The sequence below is a fragment of the Balaenoptera physalus genome (genome assembly GCF_965194825.1).
Source record: "Balaenoptera physalus genome assembly, chromosome: 8".
Lineage (NCBI taxonomy): Eukaryota > Metazoa > Chordata > Mammalia > Artiodactyla > Balaenopteridae > Balaenoptera > Balaenoptera physalus.
Window position 1 is genome coordinate 23,785,385 of NC_138887.1, and position 22,883 is coordinate 23,808,267.

The window sequence follows — 22,883 nt, forward strand, 5'->3', positions numbered from 1 at the left end:
CTTTGGGTCAATTGGCTGTAGGCCTTCTGGCTACATGAAGGTGATATTAAACCTTAGAAGCCCAAGAAAGAGACAGATACTGGCCACTCTGAGTCAGAGAGCTGACTTCATGGTGTTTTGCTCAGTGAAGGGTGGAGGAACTGCATCTTCAGGGAGGTATGTTTTTCCAGGAGCAGTTCCAGAGGTCATTCCTCCACCCAGCCTCTTTTATTCCCTAAGGATTACTCATCTGACAATTTTTTTTTTTTTTTAATTTAAAGGAGTTGCTCTGGTCTCAGCACCAGATGTAAGAAACCACATTATAGAAATATGTCTCAAGTACTGACTACTCACTCCCTTTTTTCATGGAGTCTCCTCCAGATGTGTGTCACTAAGCCCTGGCTTATGTCACACTGCTTTGGAACAGGAAAAAATGTTTATTCTTAGGAGTTAAGAAATAGTGAAAAATGGGACTGTTTGCAGAATTTTCTAATTTAGCGTTGGTTTATATTGTTTTACTAAAAATGATTTATCTAGTCTCACATTTTATGTAGGATAATTGCCATTCAACATGAGTGTCCTTCTCAGAGTCCTTTTGAGTTGCCATTGGGTGAAGAGTCTTATGAGGCAGTGCGGGACCAGGGAGTGCTTTTCTTTAGGGGAAAAACCCTGATTTGTAACATCTGCCAATTTCCATGGTGTAGTACTCCCACCATGGCTGATTTCCAGTTGCTACTGTGATATCCTTAATTGAGATGAGGTGAACACAATCTCTTCTTGCCAGCCAGGTACAAGCTAACTCCAGCACACACTCATTGAGGCTCTGAGGCCTTGAACCCTGATTCAATGAGTGTGGCTCTCTTTTATCTGTATCTGAGAGGTTTCTCTTAAGGTTTTATTTGGGGGAAATGGAATTTTATTCAGTTTACAAATCAATTGCTCCTGTACTAATCCCATATATATTTTGTTCAAAGGAATAACTGATGAAAGCATATATAATCACAACCGCCTCTTAATTTGCTGATTTAAGATGAAGCAATGACTTGGTCAAATTCAAATAGCAAGCAATTCTCAAAAATATGACAAATCTTTGGATATTTTATCAGTGAATCATTTGAAAATACATGAACTACATTCAATGAAATAATGAGAGCCTTCAGTTAATGATGGAATTTGAAAGTTACTCAGCTTCCCCTTTGCTTTCCCTTCTCAAGCTTCCCTTCAGAAGCTTTCTGCTTCTTATCCAACACACTCCAACTTGAGGTACCCTAAGATGGATATATCTGTTGACTTCTTTTCCTTGTGTGGTACCAAATAATTAAATGTTTCTTCCATCTTCTGTTGAGCTATAAGCATCAAAGTGAAATCATTTAAAAGGAGAAGGTAATTCTATGGTTAAGACTTTGTTGCCAGCCGTGATTAACTACAACTTTTTAAAACAATTCTTTCCTGGATAAGTAGCAATTCTGATAATCTTTCCAAAATTAAATAAAAGTTAATTGTTCTAATAAAATACATATCAATGACTAATCTTTGAGCTTCCTAGCCAGGGAACCAAACCTGAGCCCTTTTAATTTTGAATAAACATGTTCTTTAGAGGCTTAGCACACTTTTTTCTATTTTTAAAAAATTTGACAGCAGTATACTTTAAAATGATGAGAAAACAAAGGAGCAAATAATGCATCGCAAAGAAACTCTAATAATAACACAAAACTAAAGTGAATCAACAGTCAGTAAAAATTACGAGGAATGAATGTCTGAAAGCATGTTGACAAAGGGGATTTCATATTCAAATAAAAAGAAAAACATTTTAAGTAAATATTATTTTTATAAATATCCTTCAATTTAAAAAAAATCATTCTTTACTTCCCTCCAACCCAATTTATAAATATAACCTTACTTTATGAAATGCAAGGATATAAGAGAATTATATTCCTCTTGGTCAGTTGTGTAACATCTCCTCTCAATCAGTGTGTTGCGTGACATTTTACAGAGACAGAAACTAATCAATATTTTAGAATGCAATGCAGCACTTTTATGGTCCAAATTAAAAACAAATAGTAAGACTGTGATCATTGTCCTAGAAAAACTCAGTTCCAATCTGCCAGTGCACTGTCTGTAACTTCAGCTGGAAAAGGTAGTTTACAATGTATCCCTTAATACTACAATGTTGCAAGACATGGTTATATTTGTATGCCTCAAAACTTTATAAATATTTTATGTGAATTACATCACTTTCATTGTCATTACCTGCTCACACATACCATTTTATTTCTTTGAGAAATACACGCAACGTATAATTTTTAACTAAATATATCCCTAAAATTGAAATATCTCCACATGATTTATCTCTAAACTAATTCTCACATGATTATTCTTTCATTAAAGTAGATGAGATTCCTTAATATAAGGAAGGATTGTGAAAAGCAACTAGCATTCAAATTCTTAGGCTGCCTCCAGAATGTTAACACTTTCCAAGCTATGGTTTTTATGCCAGTAAAATTAGGAAAATATCTCTTCCCTATCTAACATATCTAGCTGTCTTGAAATACAAATGAGATTTTATTATCAATAGCACTTAGAAAAAATTGTACAGAAAGCTGTAACATATATATTTTTAAAATCCCAAATCTAAGAACTTGTGAGCTGAAAAATTATAAAGAGTATACCAGTAGGTCTATAGTTGTATTTAATAAACATCAGCATGATATTCATATCTTAGTAACTTATACTTTTTAAAAAAGTAAAATAACAAAGAAAGTTTCCTGGATACTTACAGTTCCAGGGCGAGGATAAGGAATTCTACCCTGGTAGGAAATCAGCTGATGATTGGGCCCTTCTTTGTGGGCAAAAGGCCCATTAAACACAGTCTGTATATCAGATAAATGATACACACACACTGCTGATCCTTTAAAAACTGAGCTAAAAAAGAAAATAGAAAAATATTAATTGTCTTATTTTTAAAATTTAAATACAATTTAAAAAATAAATGGTAAAATTTGTGATAAGTTGATGTAATTCATCATGGAAAAGTTGAATGTTATGGTACACATTGTAAAAAACTAAAAAACTTCTACTGTTTTGAAATAAGCCATTGATATGAAAAGCATCAAAACATTTAGTTCACCCATGCTGGTAGTAGACAATAAGTTATAGAAAAGTACTCAATGTACTTGCCCTAAACATAGGACAAGACAAAGAAATTTCCAACTGGTTTATCTTGCAGAAGATATTAAACAAAAAGTGAATTGATGATTTATTAAAAAATATGATTTGAATTCTAAATCATTATCAACATAACCTATCATAGTTTACCTCACAGAAATAAATCTCATGAATAAGAGAACACTGTATCTCTTTGTCTTAAGATTATTTCAATGTGAGAGTATTCTTACAATGCTGTCCTAAATAGTAGTTGGAGAAATTGTTGTAAACTTTCCCTGCTACTCTGCTGTAAACAATAGAGTCCAAAAAAGATTCCTTAAATTATGTTTAGTCAATAAATTCTCATAAAGTTTATTTGGATGCGTACTGAAAACTATTTCCATTGTCACTAGGCAGACTGACTGAAACCAACATTTTTCTGAATCACATATTTCTCTTAAATTAGATGCCTAATGGGAAACTTAGATGCCCATTGAGAAAACCAAGATATATTATTAATCATTAGCATTAATAGTCAGAAATGACAAAATTTTTTCTATGTTAAAGTTATTGGTGTTGGGAAACACAGAACTAGGGAAACACAGAAACTAGGGAAATATGTTTTTGAGACAAACATTTTCTTCTTAAGAATTTGGTTCTTTTTGCTTCGTTCAATTCTTTGTGAGTTAAATCAAGACTATTTCCTTTGTTAAAACAGGAGTTAAACTCATCCTGAAAGACATCTTTTTAGATATCTTAAAGGGCAAAGTAAATATGATTTATAATCAATATCCCTGTGATATTCTTTTACTGTGAATGGCTCATTACAGTTTACAATTTTACCATGTTTCCCCCACTAGAGAAGAATGGTAAAATCTTTAGATTTTCATTTTGTAGTTGACTGTCTGATGAAAAGGACATTCTGAATTGGCCATATCACAACTGGAGTATTGTGCTGAATTCTGAATAACATTCCTGGTGTAAAATGAGTACACAGGAATACACACAGGAAAGGATGAGAATATGCTGAACTGTCTTGAAATACATGATAATTGGGATTGGGCATTCCAGATAAATTAGAAAACAAAGCTACTTTCAAATATCTAAAATACTGTCACATGGAACATGAAAACTGGTTTAGTGTGTTGATAGTTATCACTTTAGATTGCTATTGAAATAAAAATTATAATAGAAATGCCAAGAGTTTTATTTGCATCATGAGTCTTCAAATTATTTCCTTAAAACAATATAGCTTATGTACATTATCCCTGCATTGCAGTTTATATTTTCCTTTCTTTGAGAAAAATAGCATATAATCATTATAAATACCCCATACAAAACTATTTTGAAACTCTGAGTTCAGCTTAAATATATTTTAGTAATCAGGCAAAAGTAATAAAATGAGAGAGTTACATCCTAAGTGTTAAGTAAAATTAAAGAGTTGAAAAGAACGTTTTTATAATAATTACTATTACTTAATAAAGTTTACTGTTTAACTCATACAATGTAATTGTTTAATAATTACCTTGATGTTGTAAAAATGCCATACACTAGTGTTGTCCTTGGGTTATCAGTTTCCAGCAGAAACACATCCTCTATAAAAGGGAAATATCAATTTTTTAAGATTCCCAAATATTTAAAAAATTTATCCTAAGAAATAATTTCAACTACGAAAAGTATTATTCAGAAAGATATTCCTGCAGCATCATGATAATTTGACAGCAACTAAATGATAAGCACATGGTAAAGTAAATTAAATAAAATGTTATACAAACACTTATGGAAACTATGCTAATGAAATAATATTAAATAGAAAAGACACAATGGTATTTAATATGGACCAGAACCATGTAAACCTTAAAACTATACATCAGAATACAACAAGAAGATTACCAGTGAGTGTTTCTGGTTAACAAAGCTACAGAAATTTTCCTGTTTCTTCTTTTTTCCTGAATTTTCTAAATATCCTTAATGACAATATATTATATTTTTAATTTAAAAAGTATTACAAATCTCAATTTCTTTTTAATCTAGGGTTAGAATTTGGAACATGGAAGAAAACTTTTTCACAATGACTTATAAAATAAGACTTTTTGTCCTTTAGTCAAAATTGCTAGTGATATTTTTATTTAATCAATAGTTCCCCTAACAACAAGAATTTTAAAGTATATTGAGGCAAAGGCAAAAGTATAGATCATAAGGTGCAGTAATACATAACAGAACCTGGAAGTAAATTTCTGATAGGAAATTCCAATTAACAACCAATTGTTATGAATGCAAGAAAGATCTGGATTTAGTGGCCTTTTTGCAAGTAAGATTCTTGCTGACCAATTCAAAGAAAGATGTATTTTGTTATTCACAATAAATTTAGAACCTCTTAAGCAATAAATTAATAACCACTAGTCTTTCCATAAAAGGTTGGCACTGTCTATTCTCCCTAAAGACGGGAAAGACTGAAACATTCTAAGTCACTGAAACATAAATATACTTGCAAAGAATTTGGGGGGAAATAATGAGTAACTAGGTTATAACATGAAATCATACTTAGAACTTTTTTCTAGAAAAGCTGAAATAAAAACTTGTGTTTCTATGATCAACATAATGGCTTTCTGAGGAGACCAACTGTCTATTTCAGTTATTGTAGTTGCTAGAACCAGTATTTTTTCCATATTATAATACATTTTTATTGCTTACCTCATCACCTGCCTCAGTATTTGAGACTAACCAGCATTTTATATTTTAATGGATTAAAGCAAAATAAAAGTCATTTCTAAATGGCACTTAGTAAACATGATACTATGATGTGTACCAAGTTATCCTACTGTTCGAAACATATGGACACCAAGGGGGAAAAGCGTGGATGGGGGGGTGGTGGTGCTGTGATGAACTGGGAGATTGGGATTGACATGTATACACTAATATGTATAAAATAGGTAACTAATAAGAACCTGCTGTATAAAAAATAAAATTAAATTAAAAAAAGAGAACTGTTCCTTGGTAGAAAGGAATCAGATTGTCAGTCCTTATTTGACCTGGAAAGCATAACCCTCCTCATGTCACACATGCTGAGAATATTTAGTCCCAGGGTCACCAAGAAGACCTAAAACTGGAGCACAAGTCTACTTTCTACTCTGACACTTTTCCATCTAACCTCTATTCTGTCCATTAACTGTAGTAAAAATATATAGCTGTATTCTCATACAAACTGATTTTAAACCAGAATATCAGAATTCAAATATATATGAAATACACATTTATTTTAGAAAAGCACAAACATATCATTACTTATATATAAATTATATAAATACCTCTCTCTTCTCTCTCTAAAACAGACACAAACACACACACAAAACACACGGATTCATATATCATGGTGGATTCAATGAACTAAATGTTTCAGCAGTGCACTTAGGGGCAAGACAGATTTAAAAAATACTTCAGGAAATTCATGAACAGTATCCAGATCATTAATTCAAATCAGCACTTATTTATGCTGAAAACGTTCATGAAAAATACATCTTCTTTTGAGAGTTTATTAAAATACGTAAACTTTACAAACTCTCTTTCAAGAACATTTTTCAATCTCACATTTACGTACCTAGTTCATCAAAGTGTGTTTCCGGACCATCTTCATCAGTTACCGAGCATACCAGCCTCGCTTTTAAGAAGGTAGTCCACTTGTTGACAAGGCTACGCAGTCCACCAGTGTCATTCTGAAACCATTTCGTAAACACATTTCAGATTGCTTCAATAAATGTTGAAGTGTGTTTAAAATTTACCTTGGGGTAAATTTTACTATTTGGGGATTTGTTATAATCTGAAAGATGGAAATGTAACCAAATCTGCATATCAATAGTTAAAGAGGAATATTTAAGATCTATAGTATTTTTAAAAAATAGCCTTAGTTATACTGTTATTCTCCTATTATATGATATCAACTGAAAATGTATCAAAATGAATTTAATAAATATATGCCATAACGCTTTCTAAATTTCTGATGAAAATATGAGTAAACTGTTATGGAGACTACATAATTTAATTTGCCTTTTCTTGATAACTCATTTTCTTCAGTACAAACATAAATGATTGTATACAGGGAAGCGTGCAGATTCTACCGTGGTCAGGAGAGTGGGTTTATACTTACACCAAATAGTCCCCAATAATTCTATTTTCTCTCCTTCATTTCTCTGCATTATCATTTAATCCTTACTATTTCTAATCAGATGCTTTATATACATATTTCTCTGGTCAGGGCAGGGAAAATGGTATTTGGATCATTCACAAATAGTCTCTATTGAATGACATTTTTTCTGTACTCCCTGAAGCCTTTCACATCATCAGCTGGCTTTACTGCCTTGTTCCAAATGACTGAGAAGCACATAAGCTCCAAAATCAGTGGAATATTGTAATGTTTAAAAATAGACTATTTTAAACAGTAAATATTTTAAGAAATACTTTTGCACAGAAGATGCTAATCATAAATGAGTCAGGACAAGCCTGTAATACTCTTATTATGTGAGAAGACGAGTTTTTTTGAGTTTCTTCGTATGCTTACTCTTGATACACAAGAACATTTTGATCAGTTTGCAATTAGAACTGTATTTTACTAAAGCATTTCTTAATTCTCATTATTATAGACAGTTCCTCAATAATTGTCTTTTACTGATGTTTTGCTGTATTTTATTCACAAGAATTGTTCTATTTCTTTCTATAATATACAATTTAGCAATTTCTTTTTAATACTAATGCATTAAATGGAAAAAAGCAAAAAGTAATCAAAACTGTTTGTGTAAAACCATAACCAAAATATTCCTTGGATTAAATTATTTTCCAAAATAGTGTGTTTATCTTGTATGACTGATGTGAATAAACATTAAATCTAAATGTCTCCTTTTAATATTTTATTAATTTGTAACCGTAGATTTAAAAAGTAGGAAGATAAACTATTGGAAAAAGAAGACATGTTTACATAATTTGAATTTCTTAGTCTTTCTTCAAATTAGAACAACTTTAATACTTACAGGACATATTCTAGCAATCATGGAATGAATCTGTTTTGTGCTTCTGCTATTGTCGGTCAGTTTCTCTTTGAAGAAGAAGTACACCTTAGCATCATTTGGATCAGTGCCATCTGGGATAACATGTGCATCCACAAACATAGGTTCTAGAAAAAAATACAAAGATGATATATATACTCATGATGAAAATCCATCTACTCTCCATCCAAGTAGACCACAGGCACATGCCTTCTCCATCTTTGGTATAAAGGAACAATTCAATATTCATAGCCAGAAAGTCTAAAAGCAAGCAATTGTATTCACTGAACATACCGCATTTGGAAGGTCAAGTGCCACAAAGTATAGCTATGATATAAAGCTTAAACTATTTTTCTCTGTCTGAAATACATTCTGGAAGTACACTAATTGCAAAACTTCTTTGTGCCTGATGAGTTTTAAAATATTGAAAAACTTTTCTACCAGTTATTTCCCATGGGATCTGATAGTCGTTTCATAGAAAAAAAAGTTTGTTTTTAAACGTGTGGTTTTCAATCTAGTGCATATAAACTCAAATTCACTGAAGCAGAATGAGGAGTTGGGAGTCCATGATCTGAAAAACACATTTTACTTAAAATACAGCATATGAAATGAAGGGGAAACTTTTCAAGGAAAAAATGCAGTCATTTGACGACATAGAGGGATTCCTTATTTCAAGAACAAAACAATTTTTGGAATACTCTATTTCCAGATGTACTGGAGGAATAATTTGAAGAAGTAAATGGACAATCACTGCTTTCTTGTGCTGGTCTGCCAGTGAAATAAGATGCTTAACTGTAGTGATTCATGCTTAACTGTGCAATGTTAAGTGAATTGCCAAATCTAAGGTCAGCTTAAATTTTCCCCAGGGTGAAATGACAAAGATCTTAGTGGTTTCTTCTGCCTCTAAACAACAGTAACTGATTGGAATTGTACAATAAAGTCAAATGAGTACTTTTCATGATGTGAATTCCATGTGACCCCCAAAATTGAAAACATTTGAACACTGATAATCATAAAATTATCATACTTATGATTTCCATTAAGTATTAGTCAAACTGTGAAAAAATAATATATACCAGCTTTATAATTTTAGAATCCAAGCATAAAACAAATAGGAGTTCCTAAATATGCCCTATTCGTTATATCTGTCATAAATTTAGGAAAATGTTTAGATTTGGCATTATTAAAATATACAAGTAGACCAAATAAATAAATGACGTTTAATTGTAATATGCAACAATTCAACAACTGGAGAAGATTCTTGTCTATAGGTACATATGATGAATATCACTGTCACTCTTATTTATTCATATATCCTATGATAATTCTATGATTGTTAATAAAGAGTTAGAATATGAAATACGGCTCATTTCATTTACTTATTTAGCCTAAATATTTAAAATCACAGAGTACAGAATTGTTGTTACTCATATTTTAACTTTTTAACCATTTTAATGTAATTTTCATTATGAAATTAAACAAATTAGTTTAAAGTATGATTCTCAGAAAATGGATAAACTGTTATTTTACCACTTAGCCATTTGGAATTGTGTTGATCAGTTCTGACTGCATTCCTCTTGGTTAAACTTCGAAAAATAGCTGCATCTGTCCCCATGAAATCTATATACATTCCAGAGAAAAGCTCCTCATCTATGAAAAAGCAAATGTGAACAAAATTAAAAGCAAATCTTAACTGTTTTTAAGGCTATTTTTAAAATCAAGGAGAATTTGCTTACTAGATCATGACACATATTACAGAATATTTGTAGTTGTTAATTGGTTTCCATTGCCCAGTAAATTAAAAAATTGGATAAAGTTTAATTTGGTCTCATTATTGCCTGTATAATGACCAAAACAATCTTTTTGATATAGAGATAAAAATTCCTCTGCCTGTACTTAATTATACTAAATACTTAACTAAACTTAATTATATAGTGTAGTGTGTATCTGAAATGGCAGAAATAATATAGGTATAAAAATAAAGAAATGGCTTAATTATTACTTCTTTAATAAATAAAAAATACTGTAAGAGTCAGAAAACTTGATTTCTAATTTTGGCTGTAGTTAAACTGGGAATTAGGGATAAGTCATTTAGTACCCTGAATCTCAAACTTCTATTGGAATTGGATTATGATCAAAAGTTTACACTACATATTAAAAACTCTATGATTTTACTAAATGGATTGAAAATAATAGTTTTCATTATTATTATTTCATGAGATGGAAGCCACATCAAATTGTCAATGTACTATTAATGATAAAACAATTTCATCATTAAATGTATATGTTTTGATCTTTATGCTAGAAGGTTTCTCTAAGGTAAACAAACTGCTACTTTTTCAATTGTAACACATAACATGTTAACATTATGTTAACAATATAATATGATGTTAATAAGCCATATATGTCTTAACATATTAGTACATATAAAATAAAACTTAAAGATAAGAAAAAAGATATTTTAAAATTAAATTAAATTATCATCATTAATGACAAAATAAGATATGTTCATCTGTATGTTCACAACACTGGACATTTTGCTTATTTGTTAAGATCCACATTAATTTTTATTCTAGTAAGGAGAGTAAGCAGTAAATTGGTATATATGACCTTTGAGTACAAAGTTAAGTATCTATTTAAAAAATAATAAAATTGATCAGGTTTGGCCCACTGAACTACCATGCAGCTGTGTTCTTTGACTGATGTTCTAGAATTACTCCCCTGGCTACCTTCAGATTGTGGTCATTTGGGCAGGACTGAAACATTTTAAAGCACTCTAAGCTCACTGTTTAGTAATAAGCAATACCAGTTGGCCTAGGATAGAATGGAGAATGGAATGTTTGTAATATGTGCTCACCAGGTCACAAACTGGACCCCTACCAGTTAGCAAGTGGGTATATCAGGCATTGTGTCGCCAAGTTCTGCTTCCTGGTAGAGATCTGAAGTCCATGGGAACAGATTATAGGGAGATAACAAAAAGTGCCTGAAAGAATTTTGAGCTATTTAGCTTCTTTACAATTTTGTGAACATTTGTGAAGCATCTACACAAGTATTCTGTAGATACAATGATTGTTAAATTGAGATAACTTTGTAATTAATTATTTCACAGCTTTGTTATACCCAATTATGCCCAAAAGAGGAGGTTATAAATTCCTGATATTCAATAGATTTATTAGCACAGCTCTGAATTATCGTATCTGTTTACAGGAAGGAAAATAAAAGGACACTCAGAGGATGGTTTATGGTAGACAGGACTGATTCTAACCCTACTGCATACCACCTTATTAGTTATGTCTTAAACATTACAAAAGAGTTAGATGGCTAATTGGCTTCATTTCCTGTCTTAAATTCTCAGCAATTTTAATAGCAAGTTAAGAATAATAAAGTTTCTGCTTTATTTTGTGTAAGAAATATTTAATTAATGTCATTTTGGAAAGAATTTTATTTGAGAGTAGAAATTCTTTTTTTTCAGAATTTCATTGTAGGGTTTATGCAAAGATAAACTTGCTCCTTTTAAACTTTAATCCAAAAATATTTTGCTTTCCAGTTGTACTTCCACTGACTAAAAAATATCTCATGAGGTTTTGAAGAGGTTCTTTAAGAGATGTCATCTGACTTTGTTCTGCTACAATAATTACGAAAAATAGCAAAAGAACACTAGCACGTTGGGCCAGATTCCACGCTATATTATGTAATTTGAAATTCTTCTAATGCTCAATGTTTCTTGGCACTTTAATAGATAGAAATATTTTAACCAAGTTGTGTTATTTAGTGCACTGCAATTGAACAGAAATGATAAAACATCAAATGGCAAAGTGAGATGACTACACAAATGAAATGCACAATATTAGAGATAATATTACAGGGATAATCAGTACAATAAATAAGATGATAAATATAAGGTTATAAAGCTTCCTGCTCTTTTTAGTTTCAGGTTTCAAGTTAAGCAAACTGTTTAATGATTTTCTTTGAGAGTAAAAATTATAATGTTAATCAAAATATTAAAAAGTAGCATAGGAATATAAGCCTAGAAATTGAAGTCTCAGGTCCTTGAAAAATGAAGAGCAATAACAACTTTAATTTCATAAATGAATCCAATTCTCTAAAGCGCAAAACTATTACATGACTTACTACAGTTTAACAGGAAAATTTATACTGCCTTGTATTAACCCTTTTTTGTTCTAAATAATATTTGATGAGATAAAACTCCAGTATATGTTAACAATAATTTAGAATTTTGAAGTTTATTTTCATAGTATTTAACTTGAAATAAGTGATAACTTTATATTTTTATCTAGTACTATACAAATCTTACAGTTTCTAAAGGTGAATAAAATTTTCTTCCTCATGAAGAAAATACTTTCTGAGACACTGCTTCTATTAAATAATATTTAGAAACTTATTTGAAAATACTCTGCCTCAGACTTAATTGGATATCTTGTTTCAAAGCTTTCTAATTTTTCTGTCCTAATGATACACTTTCGTTTCCTCCCTGCCCAATTTGAATGACTATAGGGAAATAATTTACTGGCTAATTTCCAAGCTCACATTTCAGCCAGTGCTGGATGTATTTGTCTTAATTTAGTTTCCAGATCCGAGAAAGAAAGATGAGTTGCCTTTTTAAATGAATCAAAGCAAAGGGTTTTGAACAAATTAATTATTTTTCCACCTGTTCTACTGTCAAATGATGCAATTTTACCACTGGCAATACACAGAGAAACAAAAAGGGAAAAGCATTTACTATATAATCGGCATACTGAAATCCAAGATTTGTCCCATAGTCAACTAATGTTAAGTCAGACATATTCTAGAAGTGTCTTAATTAGCCAGAAAAGAATGTCTTTTAAGTGAGGTATAGACAGGCACTGGATGATTGAGACTCAAGGACATTGATTTGTTAATGTGTGTAGCAGCAAGCAACTGGGCCTGCTTCTTAACTGATATATTTTATAAAAAATGAGAAAATAAAAAAGTGATTTTACGAGCACATCTTTTTTAGTACAGCAACTTCTAGACAATCCACAGAGAGTGTACTTGGCTAACACATGCACTTTGTTATTCTTTCGCGTGAAAGAAATACCAGTTTTAATCATTTGTAAAAGATTACTAAAACATGAGGAAAAGTGAACATAATTAATACTAGAAAAACTACAGAAAACACTGAAATTTACTTTATAATATATATTAATATATGTATGCATATACACAATACCTGTTAATATATGTATATACATACATACGCTTTTTAAATGGTTGACTTGCTCTACAAATGACAGCAGTCATATTAGATGAAAAAATACATGGTTATCATTTAATCATGAATATTCTTGGAAATGAGAAGTTAAAATTTCTCACAACATTCTTTCTATTATTTTACTCAGGTGTTATCATCCATGCAGCTATCCAAAATGGACATATGGTATCATGAATTTATTTTCTTTAATTTCCTTTTTTAAAAAATATTTCCCCCTCCCTCTTTTATTTTCCACTTACTGATCATAACAGACACTGTGTTCACATTGGGGTTGAAAGAGCAGCGTCCTTTTCCAGATTCACACTTGGAGTCAATCATGAAAACTTGGTCCTTTATTACAGATAAAATTGGAAATGTAGTAACAATAAATTACTTTATCTTAGTTAACCAGTTGTTCTTTAGTAAAACAAAGCACCATCATAAATAATATGCTTTCTACTTGGCTGCTTATGCCTTCTCAATTTTACTATATTAAGACTTTCTTGGCCTATAAGAGGAATCCATTTGTAAGTTATAAAGCTGACCTCAGCAGGTCAAGTTCACATCCTGCTACACTCCCCATAAAGCTGATCCAACAAGTTCTCAAATCAACATCAATAAAAAACACTTGGAAATCAAGGATCATTGTAAACCTGAACTAGGTATGTTGAACATTTGCCAAAAGAAGAAAACTGATTACAGAGAAACAATGTGTATAAGAATTATGATACTTTCAAAATAATCAAGATTTTTTTTAAACATAAAATTTTATGTTACCACTTATTTTGTTATATAAAGCATTATACTAGATTCAACAAAATAATTCATAATTTAGATAAAAATGCTTCTTTTACTCATACATTTATTTATTTAACAAAAATTTATTGAGCACCTACTACTTGCCAGACACTGACAAAACATTGGGGGTAGAGTAAACAAAATAGACAAAAATCCTTACCTGTAGGTAATTTATAATCTAATGACAGATAATATAAATAAAGAATATAAAGAGAATAAATATGTAAAATATAAAGTATGTTAGATGGTACTCAGTGCTTAGGAAAAAAATTAAGCAGGGAATGGGACTAGGGAAATCCACGGATGGGGGGCAGTGGGTTCAATTTGAAATATAATGGTCAGTGTAGCCTCACTGAGAGGGAGCATTTTGTTGGTATATTTATCTTTTTTCTTATATAAAGTTAGTAAAAGCTACTACTAAAATTCAAAGAAAAATGATCACATTTGTAGATTGCATTAAATGATGGAGGACTTTAATTATCAAGCTGCTTTTCAAAATTATCCTGAATGAAATGCGGGCTCAACGTTTTTGAGCATGGAATAAAAGGATCAAAACATTGCTTTAAGAAGATTGGGCCTTACTTGTGCTTTAAGAAGATTGAGAATGGTGGTTGTAAAGACAGACACTGGATTCAAGCAAACAAACTTGTTTTGAACTGCAGTAGTCCAGGAATTAGGTCTCAGTGGTCAGGGTAAGAGCGGTAAAGATGTAAGAGGATTTGTAAAGTGAAAATCAATAGAGCTTGGCAATCAATAACAAATTGGAGGTAACTCAAGAAGATGAAGAAAACAAAGTTGATTCTGAAGTTTTGACTCTTTAAAGAAAATAAAACTAGTTCATTTTTGTTATACTGAGTTTGACGTATTGGCAGGAAATCCCTGAGGTAATAGCAAATTAGACAGCTTAAAAAGAATCACAGTGCTCTAGCCTAGAAAGGTCCTATAACACGACACTCTTCATGGATTAACTCTAAAGATGAGGAAAATATGACTTGTCCAAGATCACCCATAGCTAAATAGTGACAAAAGCAAAATTAAAATTCAGTCTCCTGACTCCTATGTCTGCTTTCCAAGAGGTCATCATTTATATAATAACTAAACTAAACAATGATAAACTTGCAGGAAAACAATACAATTTAGTAAACTTGGTTGTGTAGCCAGAGTCATACATAGATTTGACTAAAAAAGTGACAGTTGGCACTGCAGGAATTGAGGAGATTGCTTGCTCGCCACTGACTTCCTTCTCCATTGCATGGCTTCCTTGCACTCACACAGTGATAGTCTAGATCTTGTCATCACCAGGAAGGGATGTGATCCATGTGAATAATGACTAATTCAAGCACCCTGCAACAATACTTCAAACTCATTGCCTAAGAACCCTTTCTATTTTTTACAATTTATCAGCCTTCTATCTTCTTGACTTTCTTTATTAACCAGTTTAGATTCCATGCTTTTTAATTTTAAGTTTTTTTGCAAAAATATCAATATTAATTTCCTTGAATCTGTGATTTTTTTCATTGCACCCATAGCCTGTAAAGACACATCTATCTACATTCTCCACACCTGCCTCCAAACTTCTAAGCATTTTGCCAAAGGTTATCCAACAAGGTGTATTCAACATAGTATAGATTTGTGATCACCAACTTAAAATGAACCCTCTACACTGCTCAGCAACCTTTCAAAGACACTCTGTCAACTGGTTCTTCCATTGATAACTTCAAACCATTGCCACTATTGTCAAATCTACCAATTTATTCTCAGCTCATATGATTGACAACCATGTTGCTGAGAAAGTGAAGCCCTTAAATGAGGCATCAGTTTCTCACTACCAAATACATAACTATACGCTAATACATCCACTAATATACAAGAGGAAATATTTCTCTTACTCTGAGACCAATCCTTCCACCAGTGTTTCAGATCCTATCTTATCCAGTCTTCTTAGGCAACTTATACTTTCCATTATCCCTACTTGTTCTTTTTTTTTTTTTTTAATTAATTATTTTATTTATTGATTTTTGCCTGCATTGGGTCTTCGTTGCTGCGCACGGGCTTTCTCTAGTTGTGGCGAGCGGGGGCTACTCTTCATTGCGGTGCACGGGTTTCTCATTGCGGTGGCTTCTCTTGTTGCAGAGCACGAGCTCTAGGCACGCAGGCTTCAGTAGTTGTGGCGCATGGGCTCAGTAGTTGTGGTACACAGGCTTAGTTGTTCCTCTGCATGTGGAATTTTCCCGGACCAGGGCTCAAACTTGTATCCCCTGCATTGGCAGGTGGATTCTTAACCACTGTGCCAACAGGGAAGTCCCCTACTTGTTCTTTAATCTCATTAACTGGATCCTTTACAACATTATTTCAACAACCCCTTCAGCTCTTATACATTACTCTCCTTGAGAATCACATTTCTTAAAGAATTACATATACTCATCACCATTTCCTGAGTTCTCACTTTCTTCTCAATCCACTTCAGTTGGGCATCCAACCTCAACTGCTCTATTGAAACCCTTTTTTGGCAAGACCCCTAATGACTATCATGTACACAATTGAGCGCTTATTTTTTTAGACCTCTTCTTTCTTGGATTCTCAATGGTATTTGAGATTTTTGTCCACTTCTATCTTTTTTAAATGACTTGTTTTTATTCCCAGAACCAACATACTCTTTTTTTTTTTTTTTTTTTCCTCTCCTCTTGTTGTTTCTTTTTAGTCTTTTTTTGGAGATCCCTTTTCCTCCATCTGGCCATTTAAAGTTAGGAGATCATCAAGTCTCAGTCATAATCACTCTTTTCATACTATACTCTTTCTGCATGATTAAACCTACACTTTGTTTGGGCTTCAGTTACTCTTATGAAACAATTACTCAAACATTTATATAGACAAATTTATATTCAGCTGCCTACTTGATATTTCTACTTGTATCTTTCAGCAGCATCTCAGAATCAACAGAATCAAACCCAGGCTCATAATTTTAACCTCAGACATGGTTCTCTTCATTGTTTCTCATCTCAGTTCATGGCAACTTTATAATTAAAGAAGCTAACAAACAAACAAACAAAAAATGAACAACAAAAGCATCAATGTAATGTAAAATACAAGTGACAACACAATTCTGTTCATGGCACTTTCTGCTTAAGGTTGTTTCAGTTGCTTCTTCTTGGACACAGGACAAAGACCAGTATCTTAAAGGTAGCTTACAAGTTCTGAAATGATTTTGTTTCTGCCATTACTCTTATTAAATAAATACATATTTGTAGATTGAATCAATAAGAGAAAAAATAGGACCAAAAAGAGAGTACGTGGTGAAAAATCAGGAAAGAAGGCATGGGAAAATGTCCCATGGTTATAGATGTCAATAACAGCACTGAAAAATAGAGGGCATGACCAACATGTCATAGATTGGTCTAGGAGAAAGGATGCTGATTAGGGGGAGTCCATTTGATCACTGAGAATCTTGGTCATTAGGGAAGAGTTTCAGTTAATGGGTGAAAATGAAATTTAGATTAGAAAGGTTTAATGAAATACATGGAAAATAGGACTATAAAAGCTGAAAATATAGCCTACTAATCCGAGAAGTTTTGTGATAAAGTAAAAGAAGGAGAAAGGAGAAGAGTTGAAAAAACGTCACAGGAAAGAAAACTTATTGTTGAACAAGAAAAAAAGAGTAAATACAGGGGAAAGGGAATGAAGACGTAAAACAGTGAAGGCTAAAGATCAGAGAACTTTCTTGATAAGGAAAATGCACAGCTATTCTTCTGACAAGAGAAAAGCTACAAAAAGATGCATAAACAGAAAAGTTTGGTGATTAATTTTGTTCAAAAAGCACATGGAATAATTTGAATGCCTGTGATATTCTTGGTCAGTCAAAGGCAAGGTTATCTGCTTGATGAGCGGCAGCATCCAGGGCTTAAACAGTATTCAATTATGGGAACTGGTGTTATGGAGGCATCTGATAAAATCAACCAGAGATGAGAGGTAACATTCCAACAATGTGCAGCACAATTAACCAATAATTGTTTCTTATTAATGTTTTATTCATTATTTAAAGTCATCATTTACTTGTGTTGCTTTATTTTTTTCCAGAAACAGAAGACAGTGGATAAAAGAAAAGAACTATGATTAGGAATCTATGTAGCAAAGATTGTAGGCTCTTTGGATGGACACCATTGAATTGCTCTAGGAAAGCTCTGAATCAGTCTCACAAAATAACGGAAGGGCCATAGAGTCTCATGAAAGTGCGTGGTGTTCCAAATGTGAAGTAGGGTTATAAAATGTTCTCTGAGAACCAATGAATTGCTATTAGACAGGCAGATAAAAGATGGTAGATAGTGTCTCAGAAACAAACAGAAATACTTAATGAGTGTGCCACCCTAACCTGGTTCACTTTCAAAGTGGTTTCAAATACATGAAAACTGCCATATCTTAGTACTAACATAGGGTGTTAGCAGTAAGTACTACCTCTGATCACTACAAAATACAATGTTAGTGATGAATAAGGAGAATTCTCTCAAAATACAATTTTCTGCATCATGTGGTCTTTCATTCTAAACTAAAGAAAATAAATACATAAGATGTCTGATAAAACTGTGCATTATATATTTATAGTATTATTTATATACTACAGATATATAAAAATGATGTTGTGGTGAAACACTTTGACTTGAGTTGACTATTAAGGAAAACAAAAAGTTTAAAATTTCATAATCTTTTTCACACTTAAATAGGCTCTTAAGATATTATTTAAAGAGATTAATTAATGGAAATGATTCCCCTTTGAAACACATCTTTTGAAGTGAGACTAAAGTAGTTCATATTTAGTAAAGTGATTAAAATGTATTCCATGCTGGTTTTCCAAAGGGGATTATTTTTTGGACCAACTTCCCAATTAAACCCTGAAGTGTATAGTGGGCAATTTGTACATGGGAAAATGATTTTATTTAAAATATGAAAACCGCTATGCAGTTGGCCTGTACAGTGACTGCACAGCCCTCAGTGGAGTGTCTGACAGACTGCAGACGTCTGGGCCACTAGTTTATTTAATCAGCTGATCACAGGCATGTGGTTCTAATGACAAGCTCAATGTAGCCAACTGTACTCTTCCAAGAAGCATAGCTTTAGTTTTCTTTAAGAATTTTAATATTTCATATCACCTTAAACTACTTGTAAATGGCTCAATTTGGGGTCAAATTATAATTACTCATTTATTTTTAAATGGCTTTTTATTCACTGATAGATGCATATAAATTACATGTCTGAAAAAAATTTAATAATAAAAGACTAGAGGAAATCATTGTTCAATTATGTTAGTACTAAAGTAGATGAATCCTTGTTAAAGAAAAATAAACTTAATTAAGTATATCAGTAGCAATATTTAATCCTTTTTTACAATTCTAATCTCTAAAATTGAATTAAGGTATTTTTAAGAACTGGACTTTCTAGATTTAAGTTGCATAATGAAACAAAAGCAAGTTAATTTGAAAGAATTCAGTTTTAAAATACTTGTATTAAGTAAAGCAACATGTTTCATTAAAAGAATAAGGAAAACTCTTTTGATCTAATGCGTAGTTTCCTTAGTCAATAATTGTGAACTGAGATAAACACAGTCTTAAATATCACAGGTGAAGTTCAACGAGCCTTATATTTGACTATACAATTAGCTATGTATTTAGTCTTTAGTAAATGCTTTTGTTCACAGAACCCCAAATCATTTTAACCAATGTAAAAATAAAGCTATAATAGCCTAGTGTAGACCAATGTTGGTCTAAAATGGAAGTATGATTTATTAATTATATAAGTTCTTTTCAGCTAAGGCACTTGTCATCCTGCTTTATACATCTCTTACAGGTGTCTACCTCATAAAAATTTACCAAATTTAAAATATAATAAATAAGAAATTACTTAAAATAGATTTGAGAAAGTGAGTTTATACTACAATATTTCTATAATTTGGAGAAAATATTATCATTGCCTTATGCTCTGCGTAATTATGAAACTATACCATTCTCCTTCCTTTATCTTCTGCAGCTTTTCCATTCAGAAACATATATATTTAAGTGAAGGCAAAAGGCTACACTTTAAGTAACCTGGCAGACAGGAACCAAATGTAATATATTTTGTGTTTAAAGGGCTTGAAACTTTTTTTATGGCCATTAATGATATTTCCAAGTTTTTACTGTTAAATACAGTTGTAAGAAGTCTTTTGACACTAACATCAAACTAAGAATGACAAATTGTTACACTTACCTCTGACCTCCTCCCTCTGTTCAAATAAGTACAGACCGGGCTGAAAGCACCACTCCCACAAACATACAAATGCGTGCGGTTGAAAGCCTGAATTACACGGACGAAGTTCCCGCAGCCATGCTAAAACAATAGGTAAATAAGCGGTTAGTAACCGAATGACTTTTAAAGCTATTTCTAAGTATCACTGTGATACTTTGTTATACATTTTCCCTTCTGCCCTTTTTAATTATTGTTAGGAGATAACAAGAGAACATGGTGTATTTTAGGAGGAAGGTAGTTTACCAGATAATGAGTAAAATGATATGTCTCTTGTATTTCAGTATTTATATACTGAAATAAATATATTAAAAAAAATTTTATGTTCTGAAACTTTATTTTTTTTTTTTTTATGTTCTGAAACTTTATGAGCTTACTCTTTATCTGAGAAAGTTTAGAAATTGAAAGGTACACCAAATTGTTTGCTCAGATTTTCCTCAAAACATTACACATACACACACGCACCCTCACATATTATATAAACATGTTTTGAATGAACTTGTGTTTATAGAAGGTCCATATTATCATTAGTTACAGTGGCAAACACTATTGGCCTTCATAATTGGTGAATAAAGCAAACCTTAAACAAAATGCCAGCATTGTTGCTTTCTATGAAAAATAATGGAATCCTGGATCTCTCTGCTCTTGATACCATAAAATACTTTCCTCTCCCCCCAAACTCCTTTCTCACCTGTTCCCAATCCAACCATTGGAAAGGCTGTCGTTTATTCACTCAATGGAATGCAAAATAATTATGGTAATTATAAGTTGATTATGACTTTGCAGAAATACATAAACATGGTCAGCACCAAATGCAGATCTCTGAAACTGAATTAACCCTTGCATGTTCTACACTTGCAGGGTCACTATCCTTTGCTGACTACACATTAATCAAGCCTGAGGTTGAATGTGGTTCCCTTCACAAAGTCATTGATCTAGCAAAGAACATTATTAAAAATAATGTTAGAAATTAGAGACAAAAATTTTTATAAAGAAATATGTCAAAATCTAACAGGGGTTTTCCCATGTGTGGTCATACAGTGTATTTTTTTTTTCTCTTCTAGGTACCATGTATTTTACTAAATTTTTATAATGCACATTTATTGTTTATATTATTAGAAAAGTAAAAAAAAAACTTTGCTAAAATAGAAACTTAAAGTCAATATTATTTTATATTTTCTCATCATTTTCTCCTTTTATACTCATTGTTACTTGCCAGCAAATATATGTTTATTTTCATATGTAGTAACTGTATACACATGTTTTTATTATGGATTTATATTATCAAATCATCAATCACCAACTCTGCTGTTAAATAAATTTATCCTTACAGACCAGACTATACACTTTATTTTTATTTTAAGACATTAAGGATTTTTGTTAAATATATAGTGTCACTGTATCTTGACACCTGTTTATAGAGGTACCTGGCAATTGACTACATAACTGCAGATGAAATGTGTTTCTCTGGAGAAAAAAGCATAGATGAAGTACGATGTATATATAGTATGCCTATGTTAAGGGTATCTGTGAGCAATGACACTTGTGTTTATTTTTTTCACATCCAAGTCCAGTCATTCTGGGATTCTGTATATAACATTTTCCCGTAAAACACGAATTCAATCTAATTCTATTAATAATAGGTACTGTCTTTACATTTCGAATACAGGTTATACTTGTTTCATGTATATGTTTATATCAACATATTTGTTATATATACGCTTATTATGGCTAATATTTTTGAAAATTTATTATGTGCTAGACATTAGAATAATCATTTTATATACTTAACCCCTTTTACTTCCCAGGAAGTTTGATTTTTTACATTTATAGGTCGCATGTATTGAGCAAACTATATGTACTTAGGCACTTTATATTCATTCAGATTTTTCAACTCAAGCCCTTTTAGAAAACAAAAGCTTAGATCTTGGGTAGTTAACTCGCCTGAGGTCATGTAGCTAGAAACAGGTAAAGCAGATTTTCAAACACAGACGTGTTTTACATTGAATCTTGTACTTTTAACCACTTTATAATTTGTCATTGGGTGAGAATTCCATAGTTGTTACAGGGAAGTTTTTATAACAATTATTAATATTTACAGAGCTCTTAATCCTTTGATGTTAGCTGTTTTTAATCCTCACAGCAATGTTCCAGTTAAAGTATTCAGTCCCATTTTAGTGATGAGGAAATTGAGTCCTCAAAAATGTTAAATGAAGTGCTCTAGGTTTAATAAATAACTCTGGGTCTTGAATCATGGCTACCCTCCACCATGAAGACTAATTCCCACACTTATCTGGTGATGCTTTACTGTGCTCCTCCAAAGCCTCCCCGAAGAGAAAAACACGAAAGGAAAAATAAATCAATTGCTTTAATTATTGAAAATCATTTTCTACGTCCCTTCCATCTCCATTGTGCTTAGTTTC

General features: G+C 31.8%; 1 protein-coding gene and 1 long non-coding RNA gene across 2 annotated transcripts in view; one reads left to right on the forward strand and one right to left on the reverse strand.

Annotated features, from left to right (window-relative positions):
* The window catches only part of LOC309666324, a 675,327-nt gene that overhangs the window by 93,726 nt on the left and 558,718 nt on the right, over window positions 1-22,883 (forward strand). The gene's annotated exons all lie outside the window — the stretch shown is intronic.
* The window catches only part of SEMA3C (semaphorin 3C), a 185,235-nt gene that overhangs the window by 62,195 nt on the left and 100,157 nt on the right, over window positions 1-22,883 (reverse strand). Inside the window, exons 5-11 of the mRNA XM_082473528.1 lie at window positions 20,425-20,544; window positions 13,653-13,743; window positions 9,690-9,809; window positions 8,145-8,287; window positions 6,722-6,836; window positions 4,649-4,718; window positions 2,757-2,901 (exon numbers count right to left, since the gene is read on the reverse strand). Coding sequence (XP_082329654.1) covers window positions 2,757-2,901; window positions 4,649-4,718; window positions 6,722-6,836; window positions 8,145-8,287; window positions 9,690-9,809; window positions 13,653-13,743; window positions 20,425-20,544 — 804 coding nt within the window. The remainder of the gene's footprint in view (window positions 1-2,756; window positions 2,902-4,648; window positions 4,719-6,721; window positions 6,837-8,144; window positions 8,288-9,689; window positions 9,810-13,652; window positions 13,744-20,424; window positions 20,545-22,883) is intronic.